The sequence below is a fragment of the Suillus subaureus genome, assembly GCF_016647635.1.
Source record: "Suillus subaureus strain MN1 chromosome Unknown BJ212scaffold_6, whole genome shotgun sequence".
Lineage (NCBI taxonomy): Eukaryota > Fungi > Basidiomycota > Agaricomycetes > Boletales > Suillaceae > Suillus > Suillus subaureus.
The window spans coordinates 1,360,233-1,378,515 of NW_024538562.1; the positions used below are offsets into that span (position 1 = coordinate 1,360,233).

The 18,283-nt window shown below is 46.5% G+C and overlaps 7 protein-coding genes across 7 annotated transcripts; 3 read left to right on the forward strand and 4 right to left on the reverse strand.

Annotated features, from left to right (window-relative positions):
• Nucleotides 1-4,612: 4,612 nt before the first annotated feature.
• BJ212DRAFT_1445364 (cytochrome P450) lies at nucleotides 4,613-6,676 on the reverse strand (the record flags this gene model as incomplete). The annotated part of the gene is given in 14 exon segments (XM_041338101.1): nucleotides 4,613-4,670; nucleotides 4,718-4,861; nucleotides 4,919-5,041; nucleotides 5,090-5,114; nucleotides 5,165-5,221; nucleotides 5,272-5,461; nucleotides 5,508-5,521; nucleotides 5,577-5,688; nucleotides 5,736-5,851; nucleotides 5,902-6,050; nucleotides 6,109-6,297; nucleotides 6,356-6,429; nucleotides 6,449-6,486; nucleotides 6,553-6,676. 14 exon segments carry the CDS (start codon nucleotides 6,674-6,676, stop codon nucleotides 4,613-4,615), a joined length of 1,413 nt encoding a protein of 470 aa, XP_041196727.1.
• Nucleotides 6,677-7,688: 1,012 nt separating this feature from the next.
• Nucleotides 7,689-9,245, forward strand: BJ212DRAFT_1335066 (uncharacterized protein). The gene is made up of 6 exons (XM_041334895.1): nucleotides 7,689-8,322; nucleotides 8,388-8,425; nucleotides 8,484-8,572; nucleotides 8,627-8,859; nucleotides 8,911-8,929; nucleotides 8,979-9,245. The coding sequence occupies exons 1-6, from the start codon at nucleotides 8,055-8,057 to the stop codon at nucleotides 9,079-9,081; spliced, it is 750 nt and encodes a 249-aa protein (XP_041196728.1). The 5' UTR covers nucleotides 7,689-8,054; the 3' UTR covers nucleotides 9,082-9,245.
• Nucleotides 9,246-9,258: 13 nt separating this feature from the next.
• BJ212DRAFT_1335068 (cytochrome-c from the OXPHOS pathway) lies at nucleotides 9,259-10,362 on the forward strand. Its single transcript, XM_041334896.1, has 4 exons — nucleotides 9,259-9,545; nucleotides 9,602-9,701; nucleotides 9,750-9,867; nucleotides 9,933-10,362. Exons 1-4 carry the CDS (start codon nucleotides 9,530-9,532, stop codon nucleotides 10,032-10,034), a joined length of 336 nt encoding a protein of 111 aa, XP_041196729.1. The 5' UTR covers nucleotides 9,259-9,529; the 3' UTR covers nucleotides 10,035-10,362.
• Nucleotides 10,363-10,471: 109 nt separating this feature from the next.
• On the reverse strand, nucleotides 10,472-12,019 carry BJ212DRAFT_1445366 (uncharacterized protein; the record flags this gene model as incomplete). The annotated part of the gene is made up of 8 exons (XM_041338102.1): nucleotides 10,472-10,551; nucleotides 10,637-10,800; nucleotides 10,851-11,057; nucleotides 11,107-11,218; nucleotides 11,273-11,415; nucleotides 11,476-11,597; nucleotides 11,653-11,802; nucleotides 11,915-12,019. The coding sequence occupies 8 exons, from the start codon at nucleotides 12,017-12,019 to the stop codon at nucleotides 10,472-10,474; spliced, it is 1,083 nt and encodes a 360-aa protein (XP_041196730.1).
• A 720-nt stretch (nucleotides 12,020-12,739) lies between these two features.
• BJ212DRAFT_1335076 (uncharacterized protein) lies at nucleotides 12,740-14,456 on the reverse strand. Its single transcript, XM_041334897.1, has 7 exons — nucleotides 13,941-14,456; nucleotides 13,776-13,890; nucleotides 13,541-13,719; nucleotides 13,471-13,492; nucleotides 13,381-13,418; nucleotides 13,107-13,328; nucleotides 12,740-13,047 (listed from the first exon to the last, which is right to left on the reverse strand). Exons 1-7 carry the CDS (start codon nucleotides 14,065-14,067, stop codon nucleotides 12,914-12,916), a joined length of 837 nt encoding a protein of 278 aa, XP_041196731.1. The 5' UTR covers nucleotides 14,068-14,456; the 3' UTR covers nucleotides 12,740-12,913.
• Nucleotides 14,457-14,460: 4 nt separating this feature from the next.
• Nucleotides 14,461-16,444, forward strand: BJ212DRAFT_934887 (uncharacterized protein). The gene is made up of 7 exons (XM_041344379.1): nucleotides 14,461-14,900; nucleotides 14,961-15,198; nucleotides 15,249-15,389; nucleotides 15,452-15,538; nucleotides 15,588-15,681; nucleotides 15,736-16,013; nucleotides 16,059-16,444. The coding sequence occupies exons 1-7, from the start codon at nucleotides 14,770-14,772 to the stop codon at nucleotides 16,191-16,193; spliced, it is 1,104 nt and encodes a 367-aa protein (XP_041196732.1). The 5' UTR covers nucleotides 14,461-14,769; the 3' UTR covers nucleotides 16,194-16,444.
• A 251-nt stretch (nucleotides 16,445-16,695) lies between these two features.
• BJ212DRAFT_1297253 (uncharacterized protein) lies at nucleotides 16,696-18,090 on the reverse strand (the record flags this gene model as incomplete). The annotated part of the gene is made up of 2 exons (XM_041332557.1): nucleotides 16,696-17,511; nucleotides 17,560-18,090. 2 exons carry the CDS (start codon nucleotides 18,088-18,090, stop codon nucleotides 16,696-16,698), a joined length of 1,347 nt encoding a protein of 448 aa, XP_041196733.1.
• Between the last annotated feature and the right edge of the window lie 193 nt (nucleotides 18,091-18,283).

Genomic DNA, 18,283 nt, shown 5'->3' on the forward strand with positions numbered 1-18,283 from the left:
CATTGGCCCAACCAGAGAGGATGGTATGATGGAATGTAACCAACTTAACAAAGTTGAGTCGGAGCATAGATTGCTTTGGCCTTCTCCTGGTCTTGGACTTCTTCACCAAAGTCCAGTTCAATCGCATACCATCATGATGTAGCACCAGTGGTGCAGGTCATTCAGAAGCCTCGCACAATGATAAAAGGATTAATGCAAATAACAAGAAGTCCACGGATGCATACATGTAAGTCTGGAGTTGGCTCGTAATGTGCACTTGTTGAACTTATATACATTTGGTTGTATGCACTTGTGATTTGTGATCAAGACAGGTATTGATACCCAGGCTGGCTGTAGTAACAAGGTGTGTGATATCAAGATGAGTGTACGGCTCAAGCTCACAGGCATCTAGATTTTTCGACAGTAAATCAGTACAATTCTGCAAACAGAATTTCAACCGCACTAGAGTATGAATGCCTATGGATTGGATGAGAAGATTCAAGACACCGCATGTGGGGGACTGAAATGGCGCTCATTGGTCCACAGGAAGCATCTCATATTTCTAGTATGAATAATTTCATCAATAAGTGAGTGTATAGATAGACCGGCATCTTACCTCTTACTGATCTGATGCTAGGTTTCTGTGCAAACTTTGCATAAAACTCTTCTTTGTGGCTTCGTATGAATCTGATTAGTAGAATTGGGCAATTTGGGCAGTGGCTGCTGTTGTGCACCTCGTGCCTCAAGGCCTCATGGCTTCCTGATAAGTTAACATCAAACTCTTCTCCAAATTTGTAATAGAGCAAATACACAGGGCCTCAGCTCGTACAGATCAAGGCGAGTGAAGTACAGCACCACAGTGCATGACTATCTAGGTATTCCATGGGAACTGCCACGAATGACTTGAACGATCTCAATCAATTGCAGCCTGGAAGCTTCAAGCTTGATTGATTGATCACTCTGACCATCAACTACATGTTTCATATTTTACTGACCAGGTCATGGAAGAGATTGATACCTTTTGATGGCGAGGCAAGAGTCCAACTCCATGGGTATCTTTTTTCTGACAGACAGCCACCATCATCAATGATTCAGGGAATCTTTGTCGGGTGTTTGATGAACATTCTGAACACCCACATTGTAACTTATGAGTAATGTCCAGACACTTCCCAAGACAGAACACTTCAAATAAACTTTGATATAAGATCTCATATTATCTTTTTCTCTTGCAGGGCCAAATGTGTATGAGATGCAGGCTATGCCAGTCCTTGATGGGCTTCAGCCTCCTGTTCATCACACATCACAGTGGACTTAAATATATGGTATATAGCATAATCCACCTTCCTTAATATGACTCATCAGAGAGTGCTGTGAATTCTGGACACTATCAGGCCCATCTGTAATTTGCTATGTCCATGGAGGCACAGTCAGTGCATACCCTACACAATGATTGGTTCCGATATCCTTCACCCTTGTAGTGTATAACCATGCTATCACATTGGATCAAGAGGTACATTCACTTCCACAATCAATGGCAATATAACGCTGATTTATCGCTGTTGTGTGTTCTAGATAACCTTCTTCTGGTCTGGTTCATGGTCAGCATCAAGAACATTATATCTCAGCATAATGCCATCGATTATTTGTTGCCATTAATTAGTAATCTTGAGCTCGACAGATCTAATACTTAGCTTTGATACAAGCTTGGTGCATTTGATTCCATGCAATAAAAATCGCATTAGTTAACAATATTGCTTAGCCTTGTTCTTTATGGTCTGTTATAGTAAACATTACTTGTCATGGTTCTGGCGAATAATGGACACACAGGACAAACAAGACAGGTCACAACTCTCAGTTCTACAGTGGGTACTTCCCAAGTTGTGCATATCATTGTGTGGAGTCTTACTTATAGCTTTCTGTTAAGGTCATACTCAAAGGATAACTGGATCCGAAGGGCTTTGGCCTCAGCTTGTGCGCTGTGCCCCTTACCCAAGTATTGCCCCTTATTTCAGGAAGGCAAGACTAACGTGTCCAGAAGGTTGGACAAGTAGTGTAACAGATCCGGATGACTTCCAGATGAGGGATAAGTATCATAGGGCTAATCCAGACAAGTCCAGACTAGAAACTAATGGTATGGACTGTCAGAGACAGAGGCGGATATGGATAGACTATAGGAATCAATCCTAAGTCTTGGAGGGTGACGAGAGTAGAGGAACTCAAGTCCGGAGGACAGGAATGAGTAGAACTAAGATGATATTTGAACTGAGGTACTACAGAAAGTTACAGGAGGTTATATACTATAGGTATCTAACAGAATGATCAATCAGCAGAGTCCAAGGCTATGTACAAAGCATGTGGATAGTCTATTGGTAAGTAGAAATGGATCACAAATCATGAAACGGAAATGAAACATAGGTAGCGGATAAGGGAGCAGGACAGATATACAGATAACCGAAATACTGGAGTTAGGGGGTTACCGAAAAGAGACAAGCACTGGTTGTGGATTCGGATGAGTTGTGGACCAGACCAGACAAGTGGACAGATTGAATGACGAGATGTTGGAGGGGGATAAGATGTGGATAGCATCAGAGATAAGATGTGGATCTGAGATGAGATAAGGGTCGGATCTGAGATCTGGATATGCGGATATGACAATGATGCACAGAGTACAAAGCAAGTGACGATATATGTTTATCATCAGATGAGAATGGAAGAAAGGGGAGGGAATGATCCTACCAGGACTACTTATCACAGTCTCATATTAATCAACCACCTCACCCAAACTTGGCCCAAACTGCAAAAAATCAGATATATATAAGCAAGTATGGGTCACCAGTCAAGTTCTACTTCTCCCAGGTGTTGAAAATGCAGTGTTCAGTACTTCTGATAATCAAAGTCAACATTAGGATACCAGATTCGTGACAAGGTCAGTCGTACTATTACTGAACTCTATTTCAAGAAGTAGCACCTACTGTAGGCCCATCATGCGCACTGCCATGTTAATTGTTATTCGTCTCAGCAGCCTATTATGTAAGATACCAATAAAGAAATTCTTCCGTATATCGGACCAACAGCTTTTCAGCCGTATCGACCTGGAAAAACGACCATGGCTCACATATACCGAGTGGGGAAAGACATGGTTTGGTAGCAGACCAATCAATGGCCTCTTCATCACACTCTTGGATTCAATTTCACACTTGATATAGGAATCATTCACTCCTTGATATACTTGGGATCGACTTGATCATCATACTAAACTCAGCCACCAATGATCAGCCTCAGTAGATCATCATCTTCGAGTGCTTCTCCCCAGCTGACTATAGCAGCGGCAAAGAATGTGATGTAGACAACATCTCAACACGGTAGTATGTTTAACTATTGTTTCTTTTCGAGCAGGACAGGCGTAGTACGAGAAGATGCAGTGCCATCAGTTTTGCCTCCTGTTCATCACGATGGATGTATGGTCCACCTTCCTGGGTGTGCCTCACCAGAGGGTACTTTGAGCTCTCGACCCTCAAGAGCACCAATACTTTGTCATGTCCACACAGGTGCAGTTAGCGAGCGTCGCTGCTGAACAATTGACTCTCATACCATTCGCTCTTGTGGTGTATGATCATGCTATCACATTCTCTCAAGAGGTATTTTTACTGCCACAATTTATGACAGTCTAACCTTGATCTCGAACCATCGTTTGTTCTAGGTAAGTTTGTTCTGGTCTGGTTCATGATCAGTGTCATGAATACTATATCTCGGTACGAGGCCGTCGATGAATCACATTTTTCTTGCCAGTAATTAATCGTGAGTTCGACAGATCCGATACTTGGCTCTGGCACAAGTTTGGTGTGTTTGACACCATTGCCTAGCATTGTCCTTTATGGTCCGTCGGAGCGAACATCATGTGCCATGGCTCTTGCGACAGTTAGTAAAAGTGAAGACTCCAAGTTTTATAGTGGGTACTTGTCGTCGTTTATAGTCCCACTTATAGCTTTCTGCAGGGGTGAGCTGTTACGCATAACAAGGTCCTAACAAGCCGCTCGCATTGAAATAGTGAGAGCTGGTGGCTGCTTACGGTTTCCCTCCTTATATTCGTGGTCATGACGCTCTGCCAATGTCTGTCTTGTGTGCATTCATCGATCCAACTGATTTGACTGGTGTAGGCAGGTGTCGTAATATTACGAGTATGGTCTCTGTTCGCTCGGAGTCCGATTCAGTTAGATGGCTGGCGGTCACTATTTTGATCATCTGCATAGCAGCAGCTGCAACACCTACCGGCCTCACGGTTACTCCCTTTGATAAATTGTTGCCAGGTTTACGATTCAGCTCTTGGGAAAAGTAAGACTGTTTGGTCAAAAAGAGGAGCTACTGAAGAAGAAATCTACGCTGAAGTCAACGAGACGAATGTGGTTCTTCATTTGCAGTCATCTGCTGGAACAACAGAAGGCTCGAGACGACGTGCCAAACCTTGCCTACCTTGTATATCATCTCCTTGATTTCTTGCCTAATGCATTCTTGGTGAAACATGATGTCATTTGGAACGAGGGTGGAAAGCAGTGGAGAAGCAGTGAAAATGAAGCCGGATGTAATTACATTGTGCAAAAAATCGTCCTTTCGATCAAAATACCTAGACTAATGATCATATATCTGCCTTGCGAACCCTCGGAGTGATGCTGCAGGGAAAGGGAAGTGGGTGACTAAAAAAGTCTTATTAACTGAGACAGAGGAACGGGAGCGAACGCACGTTGCGATACCACTGGACCATTGCGGTTCGAACTCAATCGCCTCTCCGTCTGCACCAATTCGTTTCGAAAACGTAAACATAGCAAGTAGACCAGACATTGCTATCCATACAGATGCGTCGGCAAAATGTCGGCCAACACAGATCCTGGAGCATCACAAGGATGTTCGATGTCATATAAAAAGAAGAGATATCACTACAAACCTTCTTCCAAATCCAAAGGCCATATTGACGGTGTCGTCATTGAGGTTGCCATCAGCGTTCAGGAAGCGCTCAGGAGAGAATTGCGAAGGATTTGGGTATTTCTGTTCATTTTGTGACATTGCCCTACAAAGCAGTTGGCCTCTGAGTGATCCCTTGACATAGCAGACTCACCACACGTTCGGCATAATGATAGCACCTGTTTACGAGGTTAGCAGGAACTTCATCAGAAAACATGAAATTTCGTGCCTTTGGGTATATAGTATCCCTCATACACATCACTATCCACCGACGCATGTGTTACTGCTATACAATTCCGTAAGAAATGGACGGGCGCCTGAAAACTGTACACATACATAGGGGCAAAATCGGATGCCAACGAAGAGTTTCCCGAAGGATAGCGTCGATATACTGCAGGGACGATCTATCTTCGAAAGTCGGCAACCTCGACGCGCCAACGACGGAATCAATCAGAGTGTGGGCTTTCGCTTGTATTTCTGGGAAGAGCACCATGGCAAGTATGAATACTTGCAATACTGAATCTGTCTAAGTAAAAATAAGAGCAGTGTAAGGTAGATCTCTTGAAACTGACCGTTTCGGATGCAGCTGCTCAGACAGTTCTCGTCAATATCATTTCAATACACTGTGTCCGAGTGCTCACCTCCAAATGCTGTGGCTGCACATTCCTTGATAGTTATCTCACCATAAGTATCTTTTCTGTCGATCCGTCTGAGGGCGTTTGAAACCATGCATGACTGCGCTGTCCCTTCAGCCTTTTGGGACATGTCAGGTACGAATATGAGGGAACTCGACGGCATACCGTTCTTTTGAGCACATACTGGAAAGGATCGTTCATCCACTCTCGGACCCATTCTCGTGACTGGATGGCCTTCCTCTTTATCGACATACCAGGGAACCATGCTGGTAGTCGAAGAACTGTATAAGCAGCATCCAGTAGAGCCCATAAAATACGACTGAAGACCCACGAATCGGAAATGCGATGAACACAGCAGCTATCTCAGGTTTGAGTTCCTGCACGGCCAACTCGAGAGACATCCCGATGAGCGCCACCAATGGGTCATCGTGCTTTGTATCATAGTCATATGAAGCCGACATTATCACGGAAGATGAAAATCTGGCAGAGAATCCCGGTATTAATAATACACCGCACCGGCCGGTGGGAGAAGACTTACGCGCGAACATGGCTTACGAACTTTTCTGGGGTATCAAGCATGTTACGGATAAGTTGTTGAGCCTTCCGCTGCTGCATTGGACGGTAATTTAGAGATGCCTCTGCCCTGAATGCTTGATGGAATATCCTTCTTTGGTAACGCCAGCGAGCTCCATATTTCATGAGTATGGTGTTGAAACCGAAACCGAGGCTGTTAAAGATGCTGTGTCAAGAACTACACTGACTGGTTAATTGAACATAGCTCCTACAGAACGTTTGTTGGAAGGTCCGGTCTGTCAGAGTAGTTGTATGACCGCTTCTCCAAAAGTTCGATCGCTACTTTCTCAGAGTTGAGTCACAACAATGTGTTGGCCGAAAAGGTGCGAGTATACAATGTCGCCTGTCAGGAGACCATTTAGCAAAATTCGGTGTAGTCAGTATTATGTTTCCATGTCATCGCACTCACCGTATTGTTTACCCCATTCCGTGTAACCTAACCACGGAGCATTGATGTCAATCCCCCGGATATTGCCAATGATGGGCATAGGCCGCGGTCCCGGTGGCAGCGGAAGCACTTTCCTCTTCTCCATGCCATAACAGACCACACCAACAAGAGTGGCACAGATCAAGGCGCCAGTGTAGATAGAGTCTCTCCAGTCCGACGACATGATGGGGATGAAAGAATTGTGTTTCGGGCATGTCCATTTATATGTATGCTGAGGAAAATTTTTACATGGTTCAATTCAATTCCAATATGGTGTATTAATCTTCGCATCCAGGGCTCTGCAGCGGTGCCGATCACCATTATGGCGCGCAGTTCGCCGCGGATACTGTGACGAGCTCGGAGACAACGTGCGTATAAAGTTGGTTCTACATGTCCGCGAATTACAGTACGACTTGTACTTATTCCGGTGAGGACTTACTAGGGGGACTAACATGTCTTGACGACCGAGTAATCATTACGACATCTTTAAATGTGCAGGTCTAGCTATTTACAGGTATGTCCGAAGCTTTAAAGTGTCAACTCTAAAATGTCGTTGTCAGTGTCGGTCGTCCTCTCGACCCTAAACCTTTCCTAATTTGGCCACCACCTCCGCGTCGGCTAAACCTTCGCATGGAGATGTTCTACACAGTCACTGTATCCTCCTCGCTGTATACAGCCAATGTTAGCTACCTAAACCTTGCCATGTAGTATTCCTAAACTTTTTCATGTTCTATTGCTAAATTGATACTTATAGTCTACCGATTTTGCATGCACTTCCGGTGCTAATGAAACACGTTAAACTGGAACATTAAAAGACTTTGATTGAGGGAGAGGTTTAGGAGTTATAGAACAATATATATACTACAAGGACTAATACATGTTTAGGAACCAATACTAACTACATGGAAAGGTTCAGGTAGCTAACTTTGGCCTTCTACAGTTGAGGGTAAGCCGACGTTGGTGGTGGCTAAATTAGGAAAGGTTTAGGGGGGCAACAGACACATTTTAGAATTGAGCAGCAGTGCAGCACTGACGCTTCACTTCTCATAGGTTTCCTTGGCATACAGCTAATTAAGTGACTCGTAAAGCTCCAGACGGTGCATTAAAGATTGCCAAAAGACCACTTTACTCGTGCCTTGTACGTTTGTCTCGTGGTACATTCGTATCCTCAAGATGCACTTACGAATCAGCACGAATCGATATCTTCGTACCATATCACAGAAAACACGTTTTCTGCATGCACCATCAGCATGTCTACGCTTCTTCCGCAACACCCTTGCAAGTAGACGATGAGGGCTCGTCGGCTCAAGGCTACATCCCTCCTTGTCTTCTTTCCTCTGTCAGAGTGGCCATTCAGGTGGACTTCAACATCTACTTCACCGGCTGCAAAAAAACCTACACTCGGTCGTAAGCAAACACTTTCGGTATGTCGGGTCCGTTCTTTGGCTAGCTAAACACCGATGTCACGCATCTAGCTGGTCGAAATGCTTCCCTTTGCCTCATCAATCTGTATCCTTGGTGCTCTCGCCTGTGGCTCTTTCGCATTACAAAGCTCCCCGACAGTATCCAGTGCCCCCGATGTCAGCAGCTCAAGAATATATACGAGTGCTATCTCGAGCGTCATAGCTGCGGTGACACCCATGCTTGCTTTAATTTACTTCTGTCCACTCTACCTTCTGTATCGGCATTCAAAGCGGCACCCAAGGTCTATCAATAAGATATCTGGGGCGCGAGTTCAGCAGTACGGTCCACGTTGGTGTTTTATCCACATGCCTTGCTGCCTCGTTGTTGACGCACCTTGACTTTGTCTTGCCTAGTCGTGTATGTATTCTTGCTGGCTGTTAGCTTGGCAGAGGTGAGAATAATATCCCAACTCTCGTACAGAAACATGCATGACCTCTTGACTATAATAGGTTGCAGATGCCACTTGGTTGTTGCTGCAATTTCGCTTCAACAACAACGCACCTGATCCCATCACCCGCAGTGGTGTACGCTTTCTCTTGTCCGTTTGTTTCGCGTTTTGAAGTAATATGTAATTGAGCACGCAGTCAAACAGGTTTTCAGCCTGTTGGACAACTGTGACCTCGGGCACATACACTTTGTTCTTCCTCGATCCCTTGTGGTCCAGACATCCAATCGCATCTGTAGGTACACAGGCAATCTGGGTGCTCGTAACATGGGTATTCTGGGTTGCTGGGGCAGGTCTGTTCAACAAGTCGCTTCCTCGCTTGTTCATGGGTGGATCATGCGATGGAGTGGTGTATTGCGGTCAGTTGCAGATGCTCTTCGGTTAGTAAGCTGTTACGTGAGGGACATCTAAAAACTGACGTGCAATTTCAGCCCTTGCAGTTGTTCAGATGTTCGTATGTCGAGATCATCTTAGACTGTCAGCTGACCACGTTCAATAGCCTCACCTTGACCTTTGGAATGCTTGTGATTACCTGGCTCGTTTGGCAATCGGCCCGCAGTATTCGCCATCCGATGGTTATCCGAGTTGCAGCCGCTATATAGGCACATAGTTCTGGCGAGTAACTTTGAGCACCGCCGAGGCCATTTCCGCATTACCGCCATAACTAGTTACGATCCGGAGTCTGTTCTGTATTATGAACAATAGTGACTGCTGTACTATATGGAGTTCTGGTACATATGTGACAGTGTGTAGAATAGATATTATGTTGCGATTAACCACTGGAGCTGAGCTGGAGCGCTCACCGCTGAAACTATCTAAGGGGCCGAATATTCTTCCGTTCCGTCTTCGTAGATGGCACGATGTTGATTGGCTAACGTTGCAACGGGGAAAACCGGCGGACCTTCGGCTCGATCGGGCTCAAATCATTTTTGAAGCGAAAAGTTTCAAAGACCAAAAGTATCCACTGGTTCATCATCATCTCCACTTGCCTTCGAGGCTCCGTTCGCGTAATTAATCCTCTTCTCTTTCTTCATCTCATAGACTCTCGCAATGCCTTACGCTCAAGGTATGCTCACAGTTTCTGGTGCAGAGCGGAGTAGAAGAGGCTGACTTCTGTTCAAGGTGACGCTGGTAAAGGTGCTGCCCTCTTTAAGAGAAGTTGTGCTTTGTGCCACACTGTCGGTGGTGGCGAGCCCAACAAGGTCGGCCCTAACTTGCACGGGTAAGCGCATTCCTTTCCACCCTCCGACTTTCGCTGAACGTCTCCCAGTCTTTTCGGTCGCAAGACTGGTTCAGTGAATGGTTTCTCGTATACGGCGGCTAACGTGAAGAAGGGCGTCGTATGGGGAGAGGACACTCTTTTCGATTACCTTGAAAACCCCAAAAAGGTTTGTCACGGGCGGATGGCTCCTGTGCATCATTACTGAGCGTCGCGCTTTCTATTTTTACACAGTACATCCCAGGAACCAGTATGAACTTCGTTGGTCTCAAGAAGGAGAAGGACAGGAATGACCTTATTACTTTCTTGAAGCAAGCGGTACGTCATTTCTCCTGAAGTATAGTTGTGAGATTCAATGCTAATGAATTGTTCCTGTTCCAGACGGCCTAATTTTATATCCACCACGGACATCCCACTCATACAGACTACAACTATAGTACGGTTTTGCATCAGGTCTTAGTGCGTTAGACGACCACCCTTGCCCGCATCTCCTCGCATCCTTTATCCCCGCTCATACCACGATACACGTTTCTCTCTTGCTTGTTGGTAGTCAGTGCTATGTCATGTTGCCTCCATGCACCACAAGAAAAGTGCAGTGATTAGCCTATTAGCGATAACATGCAAGATATTTGGATATATGCTGCGTAACATTAATATGTTCCAGCGCAATCTACGCATTCCTATTGAATACATGAGGTTGAAAAAGAAATAGATAAGTAAATTACACATGTACAATGGTGCTTGTCCGCGGAGGGATGAGGATGCTCTTCCTTTCATGCATCGTACATGACTATATAGGATGGGCGGATGGCGTCATTAGCATAACACACGAGCTCATCATAATTTAACGATCCTCCGTTCACCACCTCCGCGAGGACCTAGACCAGTTGAGAGCAAGCACAAAAGGCGAGAGGCAGGACACATACAGGAGTCATAACCAGCTGGAGGCGCGGTTAGTGACGTGTTATCTTGCGTCATCTTGTAACCTTTGCCAACAACCACTTTGTTTAGTAATATCGCCTTCAACTTCGATGGATTCACGTTCGTGGAGTAATCGTTCGATTTCGATGACGTTGACGACGTGTAGATCCCGTGACCGAATCTGATATGTGCATCAAGATACCATGATTGATTAGTTGAAGGGTGACATACCGGCCCCAGCCAGTCTTCTTGCCAAAAAGATTCAGGTTGTAGGACGTTCTAAGAATGCAGCACAAGGAACATGTCTGAGATGAGCACAGCGTGGAGTTGCCATTATCGCCTAGATTGCATTCCCTGGTCGTGCCGTGCCAGCGGCGATTCTCGTTCCCTGCCGAACGCCCAGCTGCAACAAAGTTGCCACGACTCTCAACAGCAGCACTGCTCCTTGTCAGCCAAAACGCCCGCATCCACATTAACGAAGACTGACCGATATGCCTCGTATTTAGCAATGGAGGCTGGTGATACGATCACTTTGTGCACCCTCCGAACTGTCGGACACGCAGTCTGATGTCTCCAGGACGTTTTAAATTGGTCAGCGACTACAGCACATAAACATCATCGATCACCCGCACTAACATGCAAGTGCTACTTACCGCTCTTGAATGTATCGTGTCCTTGTGGGACTTCTAGGAGCCCTGGGGCACTCTTCTCAGCCCTCGAGGTGCACGCCTGGCTGCAGAAGTGACCCTTGCCCTTCACAGCCTTTCCGCACAACAAGCAACCATTGGTTGTTGGACTGGATCGAGAAGCAGCAGTGAGTACTGTCAACACTCGATGAAAGAACGATTGAACGGACTTGGCTGGTTTTATAGGTTGTGCAGCCGCCGTTCCTGCAGCCTTCGCTTTTTGTGCGCAGGTTTTGCTGCAGTACGAATGGGTCGTCGTGCCATCGCTGTACTTGGGTTGCTTATGACAATGCTGAAGTGATGCATGTTAGTTGACCTTATCTTTAAATGGGTGCCAATCATCGTACGTCGCACAATCTGCGGGTAGCTTTGTTGGTCTTGTTTCGCTTAGGTTTGCTGTTGGGAGTAGGCTTGTTTTGTGCTGCAGTCGCGCAAGTCTTTCCGCAATACGAGTGTGTCCTCTGTCCGTCGAAGTACTTGGGACGGATATTACAGATCTGTAAATGGCGTTAACTCTTGAGAAGCAAAGACCTCATTCAAATCACATACATCACACATTACGAGAGTCGCAGTCCCGGTGGACTGTTTGGTGGACACATTGGCGGGCACAGGCTGTTTAGCTTGAGCTGTTTGGCCCTGCGCGGCGATGTACTGGCCAGCCATCGTGCCGAGCACAGAAAGTGCAGTATGCATGGGTGGGATCGTGGCATTCATCTTGCTGGTATCAGGGGTACCAGGCTTGTCTCAAGCAAGATGATACTAGGATCAAGGCTAGATACTCAACGAACTTGGCTCTCCAGGAGCTTTGAGTCTGCGGATGAGTTGTGATTAGTGATGTTCGAAGCAAACAACACTTTATAGTTAATACGAGTCCATCATGGAGAGGGGCCAATCGCTCTTCGATGAAACGCGTTTGGCGCGTGTTCTCCGCGAGGGAAAAGAGACTCCGTGGACTCTGTGCAACCTTAGAATCAATGACACTGCACATTGACACGGAGATCTCGTGATCCGAGCGAGCAGGATGATGCGAGGCCGGATAGTAATATGACAGTCGTATCGATTGTATGCACGGCTTGACGCAGGGTGCACCATGCACAGCTCGCGCAATTTCCTCTAAGGTACTCATATAAGTACAGCCGCAGAATATATCGATGGATGTTCGATGGATGTCAGGCTTTCAGGTCCAGGCCATCATTAAACAGCGCTAGAGTAACGTCTACCGCACGACCGATGTGGAGACGAGTTGGTGTACCCTGCTGCTTATACTTAATGTGTACTAGGCCTGGAAGGTGTTTAGTCGCTACTCATGTGGTATTCGATATTGAACTCATGATAAAATAAATTTCTTTCATTACTCGTGAACGTAATTATAAGTGTGAGGTCAGATCTTCAGAGGTTTTGCGGGGTGGGTGATGCGAAAGGAATGTAATTGTACAGCCACATCAAATCGTTGTGCCACGCCATTCTGCGGCGATATTCGCCTTTGTGCTAATCATACAAAAAATAGTATTACAACAGTAGATAGCTGCTTCGAATAAATAATCAAGTAATTCCCCTTTAACATCCCCATGCCTTATCATGGATGTGATGGAAAAGTCGAACATTCGTTCATGAGACTAACGGTGTCTTGAATAACATTGACATCAGGGTCTTAAAGCTCGGCTTCGGCGAATCTTTGGGCTTATGTCCATATACGACGAGATATGCAGGACGCACAGCGTCATTTGTGTAGCACACGGTTTCTGAATCAAATACGAAAGATAAGGATAAATCCACAAATGAATAATCAATCTATACTCGCCCTCATGGTTTAGATCCCAGCCAATCTCTCCAGTAATCTGCAAGGATGTGAGCAAATGGTTATTAAACAACGAAGAACTCACAGAATCGAAACCATCGGGAGGTTTTACAAGGTCAGGTGCATTCCTGTACCGTTTGTATGGCCTCCCAACTACAACACGATTGACTAGCAAGGTGCGGAGACATGCATCTTGTGACAAGTTGCAGGAATAATCGTCAGCTTCTGTGCTGCGATTGAGCGGGTGCACTGATGTAAAAAAGGAAGACAAACGGACTAGACGAGCAAGCAGAGGTATATATACCATGCCCAAACCTATAATACCAGCTGTCAAAACGGTGTACTAGATTCTAAATGCCTTTCTCACCTCTTGAAAGCGTTCTTCGTGCCTATGTAGTGTTAGACCATAGATAAGAAGGCGATTGAGAAAAACTCACCGCATTTCTTTACATCAAAAGATGCGCGCAAGATAGAGCAAAGATAGCACTCTTTGAGGCCGCACAAGAGAATGTTTCTTGAGGATTCTCCCAGGAGACATGCCCTGTTTGTGCCGTGGAAGAGTAACTTCTCGTTCCCTGCCTCGTTCCGAGCCCTTATGCGGGCCTGCACCTGATTCCTATGACGCAGCAATGGTTAGCGCACACCATTTCTGCTTCGAGCGTTTGTCAGCACCTGTACTGTAGATATGGCTCAAGGTTGCTGTCCGGCCAAAGGATCTTAAAAATTCCTTGTATATGTGGCCTAGCTTTCTTGCCATGTCGCCATCCCTTGTTGAAAAGGTCTTCAACTGAAAGAGCAGGATTAGCTATCCCCGACTAATGAGCAAGATCAAGCTACCTTCGGCGAAGTGAGCACTATCACGACTCAAATACACCAAGCGACTGCGCCGACCTGCGGAGGAGTTGACGGGGTTCTCCAAAGAGAACTCATCCAAGTTTAAGGATTCAAAAGACGAGGTTGACATAGATAGCAAAGTCAGATAGACGGAGTACAAACCGAGCCCTACCTACTACCTGTCCATGAAATATGATCTTGATATTTCAATGCGGTTGAGGTGCACCCCCCGCACGCTATCCGCATAGCACCATTAGCCATAACGAATTTATCGGACCCGTCTACTGCACAATGAAGAGCCTCTGAATCGTGTCAATGCAATCAATGCGAAGTGCATTAATGATTGTAACCGTAGTTTCTCAGGACCAAACGTAAAAAAGTGGATCACAATCACTGCCCAATCTCAAAGATTGTATCCATGCTGCAAATGCTCTGCAGCCACGACAAGAACATGAGGAGAAGTGAATGCAAAGCGAGTTCAAAAAAGGAAGGCAAATAAGATGAAGCTGCTTAATAAGCTCACTGCTTTCCATGCCCCCTCCATGCAGAGTGCCTCGCGGCCTTAATCGAGGACGGAGTCTCCCAGATTTGAATACATGATAGGATCCACAGACTACGGACTAGACGCTTCCGTCCGAAATACTCGTCCCTGCCGAGTCTGTTCCGATTGTATAGCCTTCTTGGAGCCGTATAAGAACCTGTGGACCAGGAAAGCTGTTTCGGTTTCTTGAGTTATCAACTGAACTTTTCACTCGATCGCCCATCAAAATTTACCAAAATACTCTACGCAATCTTCGCTGCTGCTGCTGCTGTTGCTGTTGTCCTGCTTGGAATGCTAGACAATCGCATGATCATGAAACTTGCTAGCATATTCGGCCTCAATGCTCCTTCAGATACGCCACAGCCAATATCTACCGCGCGCCGGGCTCGACCCGTTACCCAATATTTATCAGCGCCATCGAAGTAAGCACCTTAATTGACCACGATACCGTGATGTTGAAGCTACTCTCGGCATGTACCAAGCTTGAAGCTGCCTTCACCTGGTGTGCAGGACGACGGCGAACCAGAAGCTTACTATCCTCCGCTCACCGCTCCGCCAGAACCTGTGGGGTCATCAGTAGCGCCCTTTCAAAGAAGGGAACGCGTTTTATTTTACAACAAGAATGAACCTTACTACGAATTCACGAATTTCTCGCCGCACGACGTTGTCTACGCTGGGAAGAGATATCCAACCAGCGAGCATCTCTTCCAATCTTTCAAAGTTGGTCAAAATGATCAATTTCTCGATATCTTCTGACACTCTTGGATATGGTGGAACAGTTTTTGGACTCCCAGCCAGCCATCGCGGAGCACATCCGCAAGTGTGGGGACAGGCCAAGCGCCGTGTTCGATGAAGCTCATCGTCACCAGAAATGGGTTCGATCCGATTGGAGACAAGTAAACGTTGAGAAGGTAATTCGGAAGTTTGCTGGCCGTCAGTACCTGATAAGGGCTATCTTTGTTCTAACCCGCAGATGGAAGTCACACTTCGGCTCAAGTTCACTCAGCATAAAGATCTAAAGGCCTTGCTTCTTGGCACTGGTGATGCTGAGCTAGTTGAGGTAAAATTAGGTGATTATGGGAATTTCTTATCTCTGATCTCGTGGATAGGACTCCCCAAAGGACTTCTTCTGGGGGATAGGTGCTGACGGCTCTGGACGCAATGAGCTAGGCAAAGCACTCGAGAGAGTGCGCGATGAGCTTCGTAAGTATCCATTCACGAACTACCATAACTATTTAATTACCAGCCCATGTAAAGGGCACGACAACAAACCAAGTAGGGTGCCCCCGGTCAAGCGTGACACGTCTCGATTCTCGTTACAAGACCTATCGTCGCTAGTTGTAGCGGCAGCGCCCCAACCTCCGATCCAAGCATCGCAACGCCGTTCCGTTGTTTCCATAAGCATGGGAATCAGCTCGCCCTCAGTAGTGCTACCTCAACCTCAATTCCAAGCGCTGCAGCGTTTCTCCATTGTTCCTGCAGGTATGGCAGTCAGCCCACAGTCAGCATCTCCTCTCGACGCTGGCCTTTGTGAGGTCCGTTGATGTTATCCTTGGCTTCACGCTTCTCACTTTTTGTAGTTCTGCCAGCAGAAACCGAAATATCAACACCATCCTTACTGTGGCAGGACATGCGCTACACAAGCAGCGACCATGTGCAACGTTAGTTTATATTTCCGGCCGACGGTATGTCGTTCTGACCCAGACATTCTTTAGCATTGTCGCAGCAAACCAAAGTACGGCAAGCATCCTTACTGTTCAAGGACTTGCGCTGTGCAAGCCGGCAAGGCAACCTAGGCTTCAAAAAATCTTCCCGTTTGGATAATTTGTACTGTAAGATTATGCTAGGTGGTTTGCGAGTCCATATTTGCTATCTATTAATGATTCTCTCTGTCTGCGGACATCCAATTACCGTCTGTTCCACTAGCTAGGCGTTGATACCCTGAGTCAGGGTCAATTGGAGTGTCACTGATGTTCTCAATCGGCGACGAATTACTACCTTCGGTAGATCTTGCTCTGTTTTTGCTGTTCGCCCCATTCGTTCCGAATCAATAACAACAATTGAAATAGAATTGATGAATAGAATCAGAAAGTTGGATTTTGGCTATTAGTCTAGGAGCGGTCTGGGAACCGCGCAGCGGCACCCACTTGTAACAATTATGGTACAAACAATTGGAGACGAGTTGAAGAACTAAATATATCTTACATGAACTATTCATTAGACTCGTTCAAGCATCCGAAAGAAAGCACTCGTCGAAGACGATCTGCGAGACATCAAAACATTAGCTGGCCGAACAGAAAGAATGCAAGGAGAAGACATGCCTCGGATAGGACTGAGAGCTCTAGCCGGGCTGAACGCTCGTTTGGGACTCGTAGCACGAGTCAATTCCTTTCCTCCGAGAGTCGGACTCGCAGGAGGGGAAAATACGCTGCTTTTGGTCACAAAATTAACAGGCAGGTTCATGTCGGAACCCGAAGCCTCTTGAGCGCCTTGTACAGGCGATGCAGGGCGGGAAAGGACCATCGCAATGCTGTCGTGATACCCAGCCTCATCGAGTCCGCTGCGAATGGTGCTCCTATTGCTGCGTCGCCCACGTGTTTGGGGTGCTGATGCATCGAGCAGCTTCGTTTGTGTGTGTAATGCACTCGATTTAATATGAGTGGCACTGGGCTTTCGACTGCGAGGGGGTGAATAAGGGTCCTTCGCATAGACCTTTCGCGTTGGGTGTGTGTCGCACAAGTGGCCTGATGTGGCACCCATGTCCATAAGCGATTTGGAGCGATCGCGAACCTTTCTCGAAGGTTTATTAAGTGGTGAAGACTCCGTGGAAGAGTGTCCAGGTTCCTTTTCCTTTTGGGTGTGCGCAGACAAAACACTGATGACATCAGACATATCACCAATGTTGTGGATGTGCAAATGAAATTTGAGCGCTTCGAGATCGCGAAGGACATTAGTGCATCCAGGACGTTGACAACGAATCATGCCTCTAGGAGTGCAGTGACCAGCCCGAACCATTTCCAATCCCTGAAGCTGCTGTACAGACATTAGTATGAAGCAGCATGGGGTGCGAGTAGTACTTACCGCCTGCGCTACGCCCTCCGGGTCATGATGAAACAGACGAATCTCTGGCTCGGGACGCTTCTCAAGATCAATCGTGGATTGTCCGTCATCAGTTACGGGATGGGTATATGTCGAATCCCTGTTGTTAGGAGTAATTGGAAGTTCCTTAGCAGTGTTGAGGGGGCAAACATATCCAGTCTCTTGGTCCTCAATTCTCCCATGCCGTTGTAGATATTCCTGGACGACTTTCTGGGCCTCGGTTACTCTGTCGGGCTCTTGATATTTCTTGACGAGTTCCTGAGCTTCAGACAGAACGGAATCGCTGTGCTTGGGGTCTGCACCACATGCCATAGGTCCAGAAGTAAATTCCCATGAGGATACGAAATCGGTGTAAAGGCTTGAATCGTCATCGGCATCCTCTTCATCGAGATACATGAATGACATCCCCTCTGCAATTTGAGAGGGAAGGAAGGTGGCGTATCTGCGAGTATCTACATTGGAGTCGTCGAATACATTGACGCTCATGACAGTAGCTGATTCTGAGCTCGACATGGTTAACTGACAAAAGTGAAAGCAGGAGGCACAGAGAGAAGCAGGGAAGGAGGAGGCTAGTGAGGTACTCCATGAAGAGTAATCTGTGGTGTTTTATATGCGCTAGATGTGGACCTTCGACGCTTTCGTGGATGTGGACGCTTCAAGTTGGTGGAACTCAGGCTGTGCGTTGGTCCACTGCAAAGTTTCAATG